At 33.2% G+C, this 17457-nt stretch overlaps 2 protein-coding genes across 2 annotated transcripts; one reads left to right on the top strand and one right to left on the bottom strand.

The window, feature by feature from the left end:
* Positions 1-2099: 2099 nt before the first annotated feature.
* LOC133184723 (uncharacterized) lies at positions 2100-6256 on the bottom strand. The gene is made up of 5 exons (XM_061319797.1): positions 6112-6256; positions 4960-5080; positions 4691-4830; positions 3620-3752; positions 2100-3318 (listed from the first exon to the last, which is right to left on the bottom strand). The coding sequence occupies exons 1-5, from the start codon at positions 6248-6250 to the stop codon at positions 3309-3311; spliced, it is 543 nt and encodes a 180-aa protein (XP_061175781.1). The 5' UTR covers positions 6251-6256; the 3' UTR covers positions 2100-3308.
* Positions 6257-6345: 89 nt separating this feature from the next.
* LOC133184368 (organic solute transporter subunit alpha-like) lies at positions 6346-17081 on the top strand. The gene is made up of 8 exons (XM_061319415.1): positions 6346-6401; positions 6589-6678; positions 8411-8580; positions 9003-9076; positions 10146-10310; positions 10494-10608; positions 12540-12792; positions 12992-17081. Exons 2-8 carry the CDS (start codon positions 6603-6605, stop codon positions 13138-13140), a joined length of 1002 nt encoding a protein of 333 aa, XP_061175399.1. The 5' UTR covers positions 6346-6401; positions 6589-6602; the 3' UTR covers positions 13141-17081.
* The last annotated feature ends 376 nt before the right edge of the window (positions 17082-17457 follow it).

Raw genomic sequence — 17457 nt, 5'->3', positions numbered from 1 at the left:
TGAGCAAGGGTGCTTCTTCCATAAATTTTAAAACTTGCAGCCCCAGGGTCAGAGATTCTGGTTGTTCCGGGAGGGGGTCGGGGTTGGGGGCTCTATTGATAATATAGGGAAAATGTGTTAATTCTTTGAAAATCTTCAAATTAATGCATAGTTATGATGAGTGAGAGTACCTCTCCGTGAATTTCATGACCCCGGTTCATGGGTTCTGGTGTTAGGGTCTGTATCTATATTGAAAATGTATTATTTCTTTGAAAATCTTCTTTGTTCCCGGGCATCTCGGAGGCAGAGTAAAAGTTTTAATGAGCAAGGGTATTTTTACCAGATTTTTGATATTCTGGACCATTTTGTCAAGTGTTCTGGTACCAGCCAGGGCTCTATTAATTTGCATTCTACTGAAATAAGTTATTCCCCTTTGCCATTCACCTTTGATAATTAATCAATGTAAATAATTGATAGATTAATAGAATAAGAAAATTATGCAAGAACTTTCATTGTATAATAAAAAAAAGTACATTCATTGTTTTAATGATCAGGAAGACTTGTAGATAATAGATAAATAAAAATGAGACAAAAATTATTCATCTCATTAAATGTTCTTTAAAGACCAAGAGAGGCCAATGTGAGAGATAAAAATATGAAGTTAAATATAGTATTGAAGCACTATTGTTTTGTTAATAGTCTGCTTGGTGATAGTGATAAATGGGGGCAAGTAGAACTCGTGAGTACAAGCCTAAGTATTTAGTTGATCCTGATCATCCTATTTCTCTCGCATTTGGGAAACAAAGCTGTATATATGGGTTTATTTTATACATCTATGAATTCCTATAAATTGTTGTATTATACTCAAGTGACCGTTAAGGCCCTTGGGCCTCTTGTTTTGCAGAGCTACAGTTCTGCAGTTAGGCCCCAAGGCTCAATTGGTTCATAGAGTAAAAATGCATTATTCTCTGCCCCTGGGTATTCAGCAGACAAACAGAGTGCATGGTTATGATGAGCAAGGTGCTTTTTCAAAATTGTGAAATTCACTGCCCCTGGGTCAGGGGTTCTGGTGTTTAGGTGGGGCTCTATTGATCATAGAGTGAAAATGCATTAATTGAATTCTGAGAAAAATCTTCTCTGCTCCTGGTTATTGAGCAAAGAAACTAAATGCATGATTAAAATGAGCAAGGTGCCTCTTCCAAAATCAGAAATTCGTTGCTCTTGGGTCAGGGGTAGGGTTGTATTGATCATAGAATGAATTTATTGAAATTCTTTGAAAATCATCTAATCTTCACAAAATTGTAATGAGCAAGAATGTTTTAATTAGATTTGTGAAATTCTGGACGACTAGGTTGAGGGTTTTAGTGCTGGTCAGTGCTCTGTTAATTTGTACTCTACTCTGAGAAAAGTTATTTCCCTTCGTTATTCACCTATGATAAATAATCACTATAAGTAATGTAATCGATATAATTGAACTATTGATAGGTCAATCGAATAAAAGAATCATAGAAGATTTTATTGCATGATCTAAAAAGTACTTTCATAGTTTTTAATGGTTAAGTACTCATGTCGACTTGTAAATAAATAAAAAAAATGAAACAAAAATACTTTTATTTTTACATTAAATGTTATTCAAAGACAAAGAGAAGCCAGTGTTATAGCGTTTTTATGTGTTATGTTGATAGTTCACCTGAGTCAAAGACTACAATTTAATCTTCTTCAGAACCACTCACAGGGACGGTAACATACTATTCCTGATTTTACGTGAACACTATGAGTGTATATACAAAAGTATGCCATTAAATGCTAAGTTTTTTGTTTTATTCCCTTAAAATGGAATAAAGGTGAAATCAGTATCCGCCTCGATCATGACTTGACCAAGTTTGAGAAATAAAGTACAACAAACTCATCTAGAGAGGATTTCCCTGAGACCAATATAAACAACATAATACATGTATATAGTTAAAAGTAGTATGGACACATTACTCATATCTGATTTAGGCTCCTTGGTTTCATTCTATTTTTTGATTTGTCCATTCAATGAAATGTATAAGTAAACAGCCTTCTTTAAAAATTAAACTATTTTCAATAGTTTTATGCAAAAGGTAAAAAAAAAACAGTTCTGTATTTAGATAATTTATACTTTTATTTCTTTGCAACAAAAAAAAAAATCCTGATCTGAAAAGTGGGACCTGCCCCAAAACAGTAATATCAAAACAATATTAAGCAATACTGTATACAGGGTGGTTTTTGCCCCATGTAATTTCTGCCCTGTCACACTTGGAAACAACTTTGCCCCATTTCAAATTATCCTACTTGTGACAAGGGCGAAAATAAAAGAGGGACAAAATTTCCCTGTATACAGTAAAAATAATAAGTAAAATCACAGACTGAAATAAAATAAGTATTATAAATAATTTGAAGGACAAGATAGGCTAAGACCCCTTCTTGGCCCCAGGTTTGGAGTGTCTCTAAGAATGATGCAATAGTTCATAATCAAAATACATGTACCTGTTGTCATCCCTGTTACAAAATGAACATTAATTCTAGTTTATGGGATGCACAATGGTCACAAAATATGTCAATTTTGGAATTTTCTCATTTTTATACAAATTTTTCAATTTTAAAGAACACTTTTTGTCAGAAAACATAGAGCACATGCTTGCCTATCTACCATATTTATATATTTCATATACTAGTATCAGATGCATCTTCTGTATAAAAATCACAGATAGGCAAGTTTTTGCTCTATGTTTCACAAAGTGAAAAGTATCTAAAATTTAACAAAATTCAATCAGAATTGAGGATATTCAGTAAAATGTCCTTCTTTGGGATTATTTTGTCATTTAGAGTTCTGAACTGTAAACTATCACAATCTCAACTGTGTTTTGATTTTTATATCAAAAAAGGGGCCAAATTTGACCGCTAACGTACCTTGTCCTTTGAATACAGATAACAACTTTCACACACACACACAAAAAACTCAATGCTTTTCTAATAAACAATCACGTTACTAAAGGATAAAAAAATTGTACATTCATTGACATAAACATTTACTGTTAATGGTATATAAATATAAAATATATGCTTTGAAAATACTTTGGTATGTGTAAGCAAAACATTTCAAATGTTGATACTCTAACATAGAGAAGCTCCAAGTGGAATTACAAATATTGAAATACAATAGTACAATCAATTACAAAAAAAATCTTTTGAGGAGAATATGTTAAAAAAGAGAGGTACTATATGCACATAGATAAAACAAAAATGTTCTGATTGCAAATTCTCCTGGACGGAATGCATAATCTTCACTTGATGGGTTCAACTATCTAACAAAATCTGAAAAAAATCCTCTAAAATTAACTTGTATGATAGACAAGAACAAAAAAGAAGAAAGTTTAAAAGTAAAACATTTCAAATTAAATTACTTTATGAAAAATATCTCTTTGCTTTTATGAATAAGCATTTTAATAATGTGGCATTTTCCTCTGTGTTGAGGCATCATGATCCATTTCTTTATAGAAAATTGTACCTTACATCTAATAATTCAACTAATTCATGATGCTCAATAAAACAAAATAACTCTGTAACTATTCAAGAAGATGTTTCAGTAATTACTTAGACAATAGCTGAAACTAACCCGCAGGTTTTCCTACAGAAGATGGTTGTGTAGTTGTATATCCGGTCTCCATAACCATCGGTTCCATTGCGACACCCACTGGTCATGTTTGACCACACACTGCAGGCAAAATCTGAGCTCAGATCATAACAAGCTGTTAAAAATCAATAAAATAATAATCAAGTTCTTATAACTCATTGCAAACATTACTGAGTATACAGTAAAACATGCTTATAATAAAGTGTCAGGGACAGACAATTTTGCTTTGTTATAAACGTAATTTGTTATATCCGGTAAGTTTAAAATGTATTTTAAAGTCACTGAGAATGAAAATCACTTCACTGTAAGCATCAATTCATTATAACCATGTTAGCTATAAGTGTGTTTTACTGTAAATTGATAAACTTTGTCTACAGAATACAGAAATACTGGAAGAGTCAAGGAAAGGCAAATAAAACAAATGACCCATGGCCCACAGTGCTCACCTAGGTCACCATACTCTTCCTGATGAATGAATATTTGCATATTAGATAAAAAAGGCCTCTTATAGTTGTTTCCAAATTGAAGTTCATGATTTTAACAATTTTTCATGTACATTATATATATAAGCTTGACACCAACTTTATTCAGTCCCTTGAGGTCATTATTTGAACAAGCATGGATCATGAACATGGATCTAAATTGCATGAAGATGCTTGCACTGATTTGTACAAACTTGAATCTACACTCATGGAAGACGCAGTCACATACATTTAGTCTTTTCTGGCACAGTGATTCTTGAAAAGATTTTTAAACAACCCATCCAATTTCCCTTATTTATTTTTTTATCTGTTATTGCAAATAGTTGTGCCCCTATTGGAATAATCTTAAATCCCCCCTCATCCTATGATGGTTTGTGGCAAGTTTGGTTGAAATTGGTTCTGCACTTTTGGAAAAAAAGACCAAAGCAATAAAAATTTACAAACATACAGCCTGACAATTGTCAATCACAAAAGCTCAGTAAGCCTATGCTCAGGTGAATTAAACATAACAATAATTCAGAATGAATGCTCCTAGTGATAAATTTTTGAATGAACCAAAGTGTATCTTCACCTGTTGGAGCCAGAGTTGTCAATGGTACAGAGGAATTACAACTAAGTGTTGGACAGCAGTCTGGGAAACTTAAAGCTGAATTGGATGTTTCAAAACAATTGTCACTATCTGGATTTTCTCCGGTCTTCAGGGAGGGGCAACTGAAATTTAAAAAATATAGGTATTGTTTTATATTGAAATGGCCACTGAACCTTATATAATATTGAATCAGAGAATCTATGTCTTATTATTTCCTTCCAGAGAAAGTACATTTGTTTCATAAAATATACCTGTATTTTATAACAAATTTCTTCAGTGTTCCATGCCAACATTTATTCTTATCACAGGAACCAGTTGAGGTAGGCCATGTTGCTTCATGACCAACAACTGCACCATTGTTATCAGTACAATCTACAAAAAAGAGAATAGTACATCAATTTCCCTGATAGTTCTGATTATAATACATAGAATACTAGGGATGCGCAATTTTATCAGTATACTGGTATATCACAATTTTCACTGCGTGATACGGAGACTAAAATACCGGTATTTGGTACATATCTATAAATTCCGGAAATTAATCATTTATTTGTTCAAACTATTGAATGACAATTATAAATAGTGTAAAAAAGGTTGAAAACAGTTAAACAACACCATCAAAATATGCTTTTTATTAAATAAATGAAAATTTAAAGAGTAAAGTTATGTTTTTATAGCATATTTTAAAGAAATGTTATGGAAATTCATTTGAAATTGTAGTAAAAATTGTGTGTAAAAATATCACGATTTATCGTGATATTTTTGGGAAAAAATCGTGATATATCACGATACGAAATTTTTGCCGATACCTATCCCTATAGAATACCCTTAAGTAAACACATGGCTGGGTTACCCACGGAAGTGTGTGTGTGGAGGGGGTTGAAGGAGACAAAAAAAATGAATTAATTATTTGTAAAAATATGAAACTTCGGGACAATGAATGGGCTGAAAAGATAAGGGTGGTAGTCTGAATAATATGTGTCTCAGGTCCGTAGAACAATATCATTTTAATGATAGAACGTTCTATCTGTAAGGGTGTACCACATGGCCTCATCTGTTTATCTGTTTTCCCATTTTTTAACCACCCATACACTATATTTTATAGTGATGGGGTGGTCTAAAAATAGACAAATATGCAGACCAAGACGAGCCCGGTCCTGTGGGTGGATGAAAGAGTTTAGATTAAGAAATTTCTCCTACCAGCCATCCTAAAAGAATAATACGATATATCATATACTATTTTATATGAAATACACAAACAATATGAAATTGCTGCCAATGTGTAGGTACAATAAAAAACATAGCAGCACGTACACGCACCACAGCACTCATATTCATAACATAGTGCATATAGTGATTATAAACATTCGGTATTAAACGGTCAATTTACAGCTGGTTTATACCTGATGTAAGAGGCATGGATTGTTTTATAGCAATCGTTGGTTTTGAAGTGCAGATAAAATCACAATGAAGAAGGAAAAAGAATAAAAGGGCAACAGAAACGCCACAAAAAAGTTGCAATTGGCCCCCGCTTGCCGCCATATTGTTTACCCCCAGTTATTTAACTGGTTCCCTATTACGTTTTCCGCTTACATAAAGAACCAGTTTATAGCCCAGAGCTTTCTGTTGATAGTAGACCGAGTAGTCTGAGTAGACAGACTCACAGAGTAGTGTCTGTGTCGTTGTTTACAAGGTATGCAATTGCTTATTATTATATATAATAATACATGAAAATCATATTTGAGAACGTCATCTAACACTTTTTTGCGAAAGTTAAGTTTGTGTCATTTCAATGATTGAGCTATTTTGTCCACCTCAGCAAGGTCTTCATTCCATAACAAAATATATCTTTGGTCTGAGAATTACTGTTGTCATTGCAGATTTATCACCAGCCATGAATAACAGCAGTCTTATACAAGAACTGGATTGTGTCCACAAAGACTTTCCTGTGTCATCTGCTTTGTTTTTAGGTAAGGTAGTATAAGAAGGAGGAGGTACGTATAAATGGTGACTATATTATTCATGCCAGCCATGGCTGCATGTATTTCTTGAGGTGAATGTCCAAAACTCATTGAAAAGATAAATTGCATTTCTTAAGTTCAAGCGGGGCCATTGCACTTATATCAAAAGCCTTATACTAGATAAGATTTATCTTTTTGTGATTTTATAGGGCTTATTTAGCTCACGAACAGTCAGAAATATAAATATTTAGATATACACTGTAACACATTTATTATATATTTGTTATATAATGCAGGATTTTTGCATCCCTGATATGAACACAGGCATGCACCCTGTATTATACACCCTTTATCTCACCCTTTGTTGTATCTTTCTGGAACATCTCTGTATTTTTCATTCGGAGTACCTCAAATCTTTTTCTTTTTGTTTATGAAGTTTAATATTTAAATTGTAATTTAAATTTATTTCATCAGACATTCTATCATGTTATTCTGATCAAAACTAGTTGTTTAGTTTATAACTATTTCATTTCTTATGGCTAAATGCACGACCTTTGGAAAAAAGTAATAATGAGAAATGGAAATTCAACAAAAACAGAACACATTCAATTATTAAAAATTCAGTACAAGTTTATGATATTAAATTAATTCAGTACCACCTTGGCTTCTTTGATATGTTGTTGAGTATGAACTATGAAGGAACACCATAAGGGATTTAATCTATCATGGTGAATATGAAAAAAATGTCTATGAACAGCATTTGATGATGTCTAAAACATTCCTTAAAGTGAAAACCATTCTTATTCATTTCTTTCTCATTATGACATTACATATGATAAGGTTGATTTCTATCTGACAAGGCTCATGTATTATTACAAAATTAAATGACTGCAAACAAAAATCCATGTTTTGTATGACTGCACAAAGAGTAAGCTTCACCTAAGGCCTTTTTTGGCCCTGATCAGAACTGCTCAATTTTAGTTGACAATGCATCAACTATCACTTGAACCCTTGGTGACTGCGTATCTAATTTTCTCACTAGCCAATGCATTATGATGTCATGAATTGCATCATTATACCCAAATTCCTTCAGAATTGGTAAAAAATTTAAGCTATTTTTCAGTATTTTGTATCCAGCACAGCCACAAATCCAAAATGTGCAGGTATATAATGATAGAACTGTTTCTGAAGATTATAAAACATATTTATTTTTTTGGATTGAGGGGTGTGCTCTTATTTTTGTTCTTTGCTGAAGGTATGCAAATATACATGTTTTCAGCAAAATGCAAGAACATTGCAATTTCACACAGCTCATTTTATAATATCTTTACTCTCAAAGGAAACTTTATTATAGGAAATAAAAGCACCAAGTCTCTATTTCATATTGATGATTGGAATAGGACATAGGATGTTAGTTAATGGACAGGGCTATTTTATGCATAAAGTGAACCTAGCTCTTTATTATTGTCAGTGACAATTTATAGACATTTATCCAAATATTAAGCATACAGTTTAGCATGGCCCATATCAAATAGATGGAAAACATGTTTGAATGGATATTGGAATTTAACCTTTAGCATGATTAGCTTTTGAGATACTCATAAATAGGACAGTTGATAATCCACTGTAATGCCTTTATTAATTTTAGAATGAATAATTTTCTGTAACTTTACAGTGGTTTGGTGATTGAAATGTGACTAGGCTGTTTCAATGTTCACAGAGTTAAAAATTATTTCTACAGAGTTGGAGAGGCAGCCTGCCATTTTAGGTCTAACCATCACTGCAGCAGTTGTATGTATAACAACAGTGATCCTGTACTTTGAGACATTCCACTTTATTCATGGTCATAACCATCTAGAAGGAATAAAAATCAACAAACACAAAACTCTCATCATGTTGGGACTCTACCCGGTAAGGAATGCTTTCCTTTTTGGAGAATAATTATATAGGCATATACAAGCTGATCTATCTATAGCTTTGTTTGCTTGCACTAGTTTCTGGAAAAACAACTATGCATTTGTGTATTGTAAAAACAGTCTTAACCAACATGCAGTGGAACACAAATTTTGTGGTGGAATACTCTGAATAGATGGGGTATTGGACTGCACAGTGTAAAGAACATGGAAAATAGTAAAAGAAAAGGTCAGAATTCACATTGAAACGGATTGCACAGGTGTTGGATTAAACTGTTTTTACTGTACAAATGCATAAATCCATTCTGTTGATGGGTGTTTAAACATAAAGTACCTATATTTACAACAGTATTAGAGCCTGAATGTTGATTCATCCATTGTAGAGACCTTTGTGACTTTGTTGTATTGAATACTTTTCAGTTGGTCTCTTGTGCTTGTATGCTGTCACTTGTATTGCCACGTACAACAATGATTGCAGAGCTTATGATTGCTATGTAAGTTTGTCAGGGAATGATTGGTTTAATTTTAATATTTAGCAGAACTTTCTTGTACATACAGATGAATTTTAAACAAAATATATTAATCAAGTTTCAAAAGTTTAAAATTTAAAAGTATTTCAAAATGATGTCATTAATTTTATTTCCTACAAACAAGCTTACAATATTCAGAGAAGTGTTTGTTTAAAATTATGATTTCAAAAGTCAATTATTCAAAATAATTAATACTAACAGTATATTTATATGTAAAGATATTATAGAGTGCAACATTGAACGCCAATCTACAACCAAAAATAGGCTGCTTTGCAAGCTTTGCTTATCTTAACTCTAATTGCAGGTGTTACTTTATAGAAATTCTAAAAAAAATTATACTTTAGCTACTAAATTTCTTTCTATCGTTTGCAAATAATTTTCAAATACAGTACATGTATAGTTAGTTGCATATTTACCCAGAAGCTTCATGATACCTGGCAGTAATTTCAAAACTCCCTAGGCTAGCAAGTAGAGTGTGGTATGAAACTACTGACCAGATATTGACCATAGCCACATATTCCTGCTTATATTAGTTTTGAGTATGTCACTCACACTCATGAGTGTTATACCATATATTACTTTGCATCACAAAAACAGCTAACAAGATGATTTTAACCTTGTGTTAGATATAGATGGTAACCTTGTATTAGATATATACACCATCTTCATGTTATTATTGGTAATCAATCACAATCAGTGAATTCACCTCAAACTAATTGGTGATGGGGTAGATGTTTTATTGTGCATGAGCATGTTCATATTCAACTACATTGTAAATTTGTATTGGTAAGTACCGTTTTAACCTTTCTACACAGGAATGATTTCATGTGGGTGGTTCAGCTGATTCAGTGTAGCCATTTTTAGTTCACATGTGTAGTTAACATAACACTCAGACATTGATAATCTTTGCATGTACATAATGGACCACAAACATTATGTAGCTAACATTTGATACATGAATGAAATGTGAGCTAGCTTAGCTGAGTTTGATTGTTAAGTCTATCTGAACCCCTGTTGTGGGCCCCTGTTGTAGGTACATGGCTCTGTGTATTGTGATGTTTGTGAGAATGGTAGTGGACTACATGGGAGGGTTTAAGGCTGTGTGTAAGGAGATGGAGGGGGAACAGATGTCCTTCAGAACTCCACCCTGCTGCTGCTGCTGTTGTTGTCCAGGGGTATACAAGCAGAAAGTAACCAGGTCAGAAAAAAAAATTATATCCAGGGGAGATAAGAAATAAAGATGAAATAGAATAAATATTATATAAAATCAGTGAATTCTCAATAGAAGCAATTCCAGCATAATTCACACTAAGTACTGTATGATATTTATATCAATGTGCATGAATTATGTGTGATTATTTGTGAATATAATTAAATACAGGAGCAACCTAAGGAAAGTGAACCTGATGACCTTGCAGGCAGCCATAATTCGACCAGTCATAACAGTTTTAGCAATAATTCTGTGGGCTGATGAACGCTACATTTTGGGAGAGGATGTAAGTTATGAAAATGCATTTGAAATTCAACCAGAAGTAGTTGTGTTATCAGGGTTGTACCTAAGAATTGAAATACATGTAGTAGAGGACATTAAAAATGTAGAAGGGAGTCTGGGGTTCCTCCTCTAATAGGGGTTGAGGGAGAATACCAGAATAACCAGGGGATCACATCATTATAGATGAGGAATTCCCTAGCCCCTGGGCCTTAGGGACAACCCTGTGTTATACTGTTATACCCAAGAAAACTTCCAGGTAAATTGAGAAATAAAGTTAAACTCTTATAATAGACTTCAGTATCTTGAAAATTGGACCCCCCCCCCCCCCCAAAAAAAAAAAAAGAAACAACAATAACAAGTAAACACATTGAAAAAAAGACAACAAGAGGCCCATGGGCCACATCGCTCACCTGAGCACATTGGCTAGGAATTAAAGCAAAAAACAGTACAGTATTGAAAAGTTTACAGGGAGGGGGGGGGGGGGGTGTTGAATTTTAAACTACCTGATGATGCTTTCATGTCAATATAACAAATGGCTTTGTTGTTCTTGAGCAGCAGATTTTTTTCCCATATATTCATTTGTAAAAAGTTGATCCCCCATTGTGGCCCCACCCTACCCCCGGGGGCCCTCATTTGAACAAATTTCATTCTACACTACTCAAAGATGCCTCCATATCAATTTTACTAATCATGGCTTTTCTATTCTTGAGAAAAAGACTTTTTCTTATATATTCCTCTGTAAACTTTGATCACCCATTCTGGCCCCAACCTATTCCCGGGGTAATGATTTGAACAAACTTGAATCTACACTACCTGAGGATGCTTCCAAAAAAAATATGACCAATCTTGGCTTTACTGTTCTTAAGAAGAAGATTTTTAAAGATATTTTCCTATATATTTCTATGTAAAACTTTGATCCCCCATTGTGGCCCCACCCTACCCCCGGGGGTCATGATTTGAACAAACTTGAATCTACACTACCTGAGGATGCTTCCATAAAAATATGACCAATCATGGCTTTGCTGTTCTTAAGAAGAAGATTTTTAAAGATATTTTCCTATATATTTCTATGTAAAACTTGGATCCCCCATTGTGGCCCCACCCTACCCCCAGGGGTCATGATTTGAACAAACTTGAATCTACACTACCTGAAAATGCTTCCATAAAAATATGACCAATCATGGCTTTGCTGTTCTTAAGAAGAAGATTTTTAAAGATATTTTCCTATATATTTCTATGTAAAACTTGGATCCCCCATTGTGGCCCCACCCTACCCCCGGGGGTCATGATTTGAACAAACTTGAATCTACACTACCTGAGGATGTTTCCACTTAAGTTTCATCTTTCCTGGCCCAGTGGTTCTTGAGAAGAAGATTTTTGAATGATGCCATTATTTTTTCACTAATTCCTAATTATCTCCCCTTGAAAGAGGGCGTGGCCCTTCATTTGAACAAACTTGAATCCCCTTTACCCAAGGATGCTTTGTGGCAAGTTTGGTTGAATTTGGCCCAGTGGTTCTTGAAAAGAAGATGAAAATGTGAAAAGTTTACGACAACGACGACGACGACAGACAACGGACAAATTTTGATCAGAAAAGCTCACTTGAGCCTTTGGCTCAGGTGAGCTAAAAAGCACAGATATTAACCCCCCCCCCCCCCTGGGCAATGAAAGCAATAAATGGGAGAAATAAATTTCAAGGATATGGTAAAGATTAATACGGAGTATTTGTGAATTAAAAATTTTGCAAATAAGGTCATAATACTATAATTATTACATACAAATCCATAAAATATTTTAAATGGGGTCCGAGTCTTAATTCTAATGTTACATTATGTATTGTGCAGTCATTTTGTTTAAATTATTTGTATTCATATGTTTTCAACGTATTATATTTTATATGACTATATAATTACACAGTATGCATGGTACTTGTAGATGAGTCCAACTGCTGCCTCTTTGTACCTGAATTTGATTGGTGCTGTGTCCAGTCTGGTTGCTATGTGGGCCATGATGGTCACATTTAGAGCCCTTAAAGATCGTCTTCAGGACTATAACATTGGCAAGAAATTTGCAGCCCTTCAGTTGACCATTGTGGTGGTCAACATTCAAGGCTTTGTCTTCCAGATTCTGGCCAAGTACAACATTCCAGAGTGTGTCAGAATACTGAACTCTACAGTCAGAGCATACAGTAAGTCTTTTAAAAAATCATAGAATGATTGATTACATAGGGCAATGATTCCCTCTTTTTGGCATTTATTTTGGGTTATTTTAAACTCCACTGAAATTATATTCACCGAACATTATGAAACTATTCTTCATTGTTTCAGATTTTGTAAGGAAATTAAATTCTGAAGATACTGAATCATATTTATGTTTGTCTTTTACAGGGTCTAACTACTTCCTTTTAATTGTGGAAATGCTACTTCTGATGATTTTTGCCCGATTTGCATTCAAGCGAAAGGAAGAGAGCTACAGGGCACAGAATGGGGAGGTAAATAAGACAGACAAACAGCTGGAGCCCCAAACCCAGCTCTAAACACAATACAATTGTCTTCCCAATACCAACTATATCGTCTTTGAAATTTTTTTTGTTATGAATCATTGTTGATTTTTTTTGATACCAATATTGATCATGTTGGTTTTAATAGAAATTAAAATTGTCTTTCTTTGAATCTGAGATTCATGTATGCATGGGATATTGTGATCTCTTCCAAAAAAATGTTCTTTTGAATTCCAGATAGACAAATTAAACAACATTGATATTGTATGACATAAGTGACACAATAAACTGACCAAACAGTATACTCACATTCATGTTAGTGACACCATCTATCAAAAAGTGTTGTACTATTTTATATTTTATTAATTAATATACTTATTTTACCCACTTTTACATACATGTATTTTACTTGCAGTAGGCATGTTTTACAGCAAGGTGCTTTTGGTGTTGTTTAGCAATGTATTATCCCTATTGATAACAAATTTATGTAGTATATTTTATTTTAACATGACATATAAAGAATTTATCATGTAGTTCACATTTTATTTTGGAAAATTAAATCATTATATTTTATAATCTGCCAGACATGTATTGATTTTATAACTTTCATTTTCTGCCCATAACACTGCTGTCTTTTTCTTATCACAGATGACAGACAAACTGCAGACTGCTTAGTGTAAGCTATTAACACAAGTAGTGCTAGCTTCTATAACTTTACATATAACTTTACATATATATCATATGTGTGACCTAGAGATCATTAGAGGTTGTGTAAATGGGAATTATAAAGTTTATTGATACCATATTCAATAATGTGTGAATTTTTAGTTGGTGTTTTCACCTGAAGATGCATGCAGCATATCTTAACTGCAAAAAGTTTATAAGCATGTTTGGTAAGGAAAAACAAAGTACACTCAATTTATATAAGAAAATGACAAAATGTTGTACCATAATAAGTTTGGGAATACAATTACTAACCTTTGCAATGGTTTGATATAATAAAATTACCTACAGAAACAAATTCAAAAAGAGAGAATGTTATTAAATTTTAACTGGATGTCTTTTGGAGAAATTATTTTGTAGGGCCCATAGACACTGAAAATCTGGAAAAATTGACATTAAAGAGTTACTTAAAATTTTGAGTTAATCCATTGGTTTCCCATCTTTATACTCAAGTTTTTCTAGGTGCCAAATGTTTATTTCGATGTATTGACCCAAAAATATAAGAGGGCATTAGTTTTTGGCAGAATAGGACGCATTTTTCAGTGATATTTTTATCAATTTGTTTTATTCAGGGTAGGCCTGCTGATTTTTCGAAAGATTAGCCAAGATTTAGATGAGAGCAGGTTTGTCCTAGGTGCAAAAATGAAAGTGACTTGAATAACTGTTCCTATTACACCATATCTGTAAACACAATTATGAGAGTGGCATCACCCTGGTTCAAATCCCTTGCCAAACATCTTTTTTTTTCATATTTTTAGGTCATCTGAGTCATTCAGGTGACCTATTTCTAGCTGTTTTTGTCCGTTGTCATGTGTTGTGCATTAACATTCGAACATTTCCAGCTTTTTCTCTGGAACCATCGAACCAATTTTGGCATATAACAACTATGGGTGAAGGGGAACAAAATTTATGAATTTCATGGTCCCTTATTCCCCCCATCCCTGGGCCTTAGGGGTGGGGCTAAAACCATAAAAATTATTGCAAACTTCAAAAATTTTCTTTACTTCTGGATATCAAGCACTCAAACTGTTGGCATGATTGTAATAAGCATTGAGCCCTCTACTAAAATTATAAAATTCAAATTCATGGCCCCAGGGTCAGGGATTCTGGTGTTAGGGTGGGTTTCTATAGTTCATATAGAGAAAGTGCATAAAAATCTTCTCCTCTACCCCAGTAAATGTATATTAAGCTGACAAACTACGTGCATAGATATGATGAGCAAGAGTGCCTTCTCCAAAATTATGAAATCTGTGGTCACTGGATCAGGAATTCTGATGTTAGGATGGACTTTATTGGTCATATAATGAAAAATGCATTAATTCTTTAAATATCTTCTTCTTTGCTTCTCGGTTTTTGGCAGACAAACAGAGTTCATTGTGATGATAAGCAAGGGTGCCTTTTCCAGAATTGTGAAATTCATGGCCCCTGCGTCTATGGTTTTGGCATTTAGGGCAGGACTTCTTTGATCATATAGTCAAAATGCATTAATTCTTTGAACATCTCCTTCTCTGCTCATGTGTATTAAGCAAACATACTAAGTGCATAGTTATGATGGGCAAGGGTGCCCATCATAACTTTCAAAATTGTGAAATTCATGGACCCTGGGTCGGGGTTCTGGAGTTAAGACAGAATGCTTAATAATCATACAGTGAAAATGCATTTAATTCTTTGAAAATCTTCTCTGCACTTGAGTATTTAGCAAACTTAGTGCATGGTTTTGATGAGAAAGAGTGCTTCCAGAATTGTGAAATTCATGGTCCCTGAGACAAGGGTTCTGGTGTTAGGGTGGTCCTCTATTATGATAATATATTGGAATAAGAGAAGTTATTCCCCCATTGTTATTCACTACATGTAATGGTAATTTTAATAAAAAAAATTTTACAAGAATTTGTTATGTATAATCCATATATTAAAAGTACTTTCAAAGTTTTTAGTAGTCAGGTGACTTGTAAAATAATAAATGAATAAAAAATTAATTAAATATTCAAAGACCAAGATATGGTAAAGGGATTGTGCTGGTTGTTCTCTCTGAATATTGTGTTTTGTGCTAAAAACACTATTGTGATAAAGTGTAGATTGCACTGGCCTTTTTCTCTTGCTTTTGAGTTTTGGGTTGTTTCGTGTTATTATATAATTATTTACCATTCCATGGATCCTTTACAGTACATGTATTATACTCAGATTTTGGTTAAGGCCCCTGGGCCTTTAATGTTAATTTCAAAATTTTCATAGGTGTGACAGAATCATGTGCTTCTTATAAATTTCTTTAATTAACAGCATGCACTGAAGTTATGCTTGTTACCAAGGTTGATATATCACTCCATGTGTATTTCATTGTTTGAAATGTACACCATGTCACAATCTTTCATTATTTATAAAAGAAATCAACCTCATTTTCTGTACTCCCAAGGTATTTAAGTGATTATGGGAACTTGTTTATGCTTGTGATTAAAATCATTTTATTTGTAAACAGCATTATGTTGCATTTCATATGTACATGTAAATGAAAATTCAGTTGAACATCAGTATCTTGAACACTGACATCTTGAATACAATGGATATGTTGAAGTGATTTGTAAGTCCCAAACACTTATTCTGTAAGTATTTTCCCTTGGATATCTTGAATCCTCAGATATCTCAATTTTTTCCTCAGCCCTATTGAGTTTGAGATGATGAGTTTTGAATGTATATTCAATTGAATTACATGCATTATTAAATTGAATTTTTGTAATTGTGTTAATATTTTAAAATCAGTTAATTGTATCATAGTATTATTTTTTGATAATCATTAATATGTCTTTTTAATTTTACATGAGATGTATTTTGTATATATTTGTTATTCGTTTCTTTGTACCAAGAAGGATATGAGGCATTATATTTTTAGTTAAATTAGTGTAGCATTTACTTCTCCCACTCCGGCATTTCCGACTTCAAGAAATAGTCTCATGGTGCTACTTAAAAGCTTATACTCTGTGCTGTGATGCAATATTATCAATTTAGAGGATAAATGTTTTTGCATTTTCTGAGCTAGCCTTTTCCCGTGTTTAACTAAATATTTTGTATAACTTTAGCTTGCACTAAAGAACAGTCATGATATTGTGTTCAAATTGAGAAGTTAGATTTTGACTGTGTTACATATATATATTTACATAACAATAGTCAATGAAACCTCTTTTGAAATACCCTGGTAATCCATGACATCTTGGCTAGCACCTTGTATATAATTAAAAAATATGCAAAACAATAAATTGTTGAAGAAAAGAAATGTTTTACTGGTTTGTAATTTGCCCTAATCTTGACAATTGCTATTGAGTTAATATTTTGTACCATATGGACAGCTACTACTTCCTTGAATGAGACCAATGCTTAGCAATGAAGGCCATACAGAAGTACAACTGGCAAATGATGTCCATGTATATCCATAATGAAATATTTCCAATTCTCCTTACATTGTTTACACTTGGTCGTCTTGCAAATTATGGAACAGAAGGAGATAGCAGAACTCCATGTTTAAGGCAACATCTTCATGTATTTACAATTTGATAATTAACTAATGAAACATATATTACAACAAATCAGCAAGATTTTGATTGCCCACAAACACTGACTCCCACAAATTAAAATGATTCC

Source organism: Saccostrea echinata, unplaced genomic scaffold (genome assembly GCF_033153115.1).
Source record: "Saccostrea echinata isolate AGI-Se365-2 ecotype Australia unplaced genomic scaffold, CSIRO_AGI_Sech_v1 ptg000010l, whole genome shotgun sequence".
Taxonomy (NCBI): Eukaryota; Metazoa; Mollusca; class Bivalvia; order Ostreida; family Ostreidae; genus Saccostrea; species Saccostrea echinata.
Note: the sequence above shows the minus strand (reverse complement) of the source record. Positions and strands in the feature narration are given on the sequence as shown.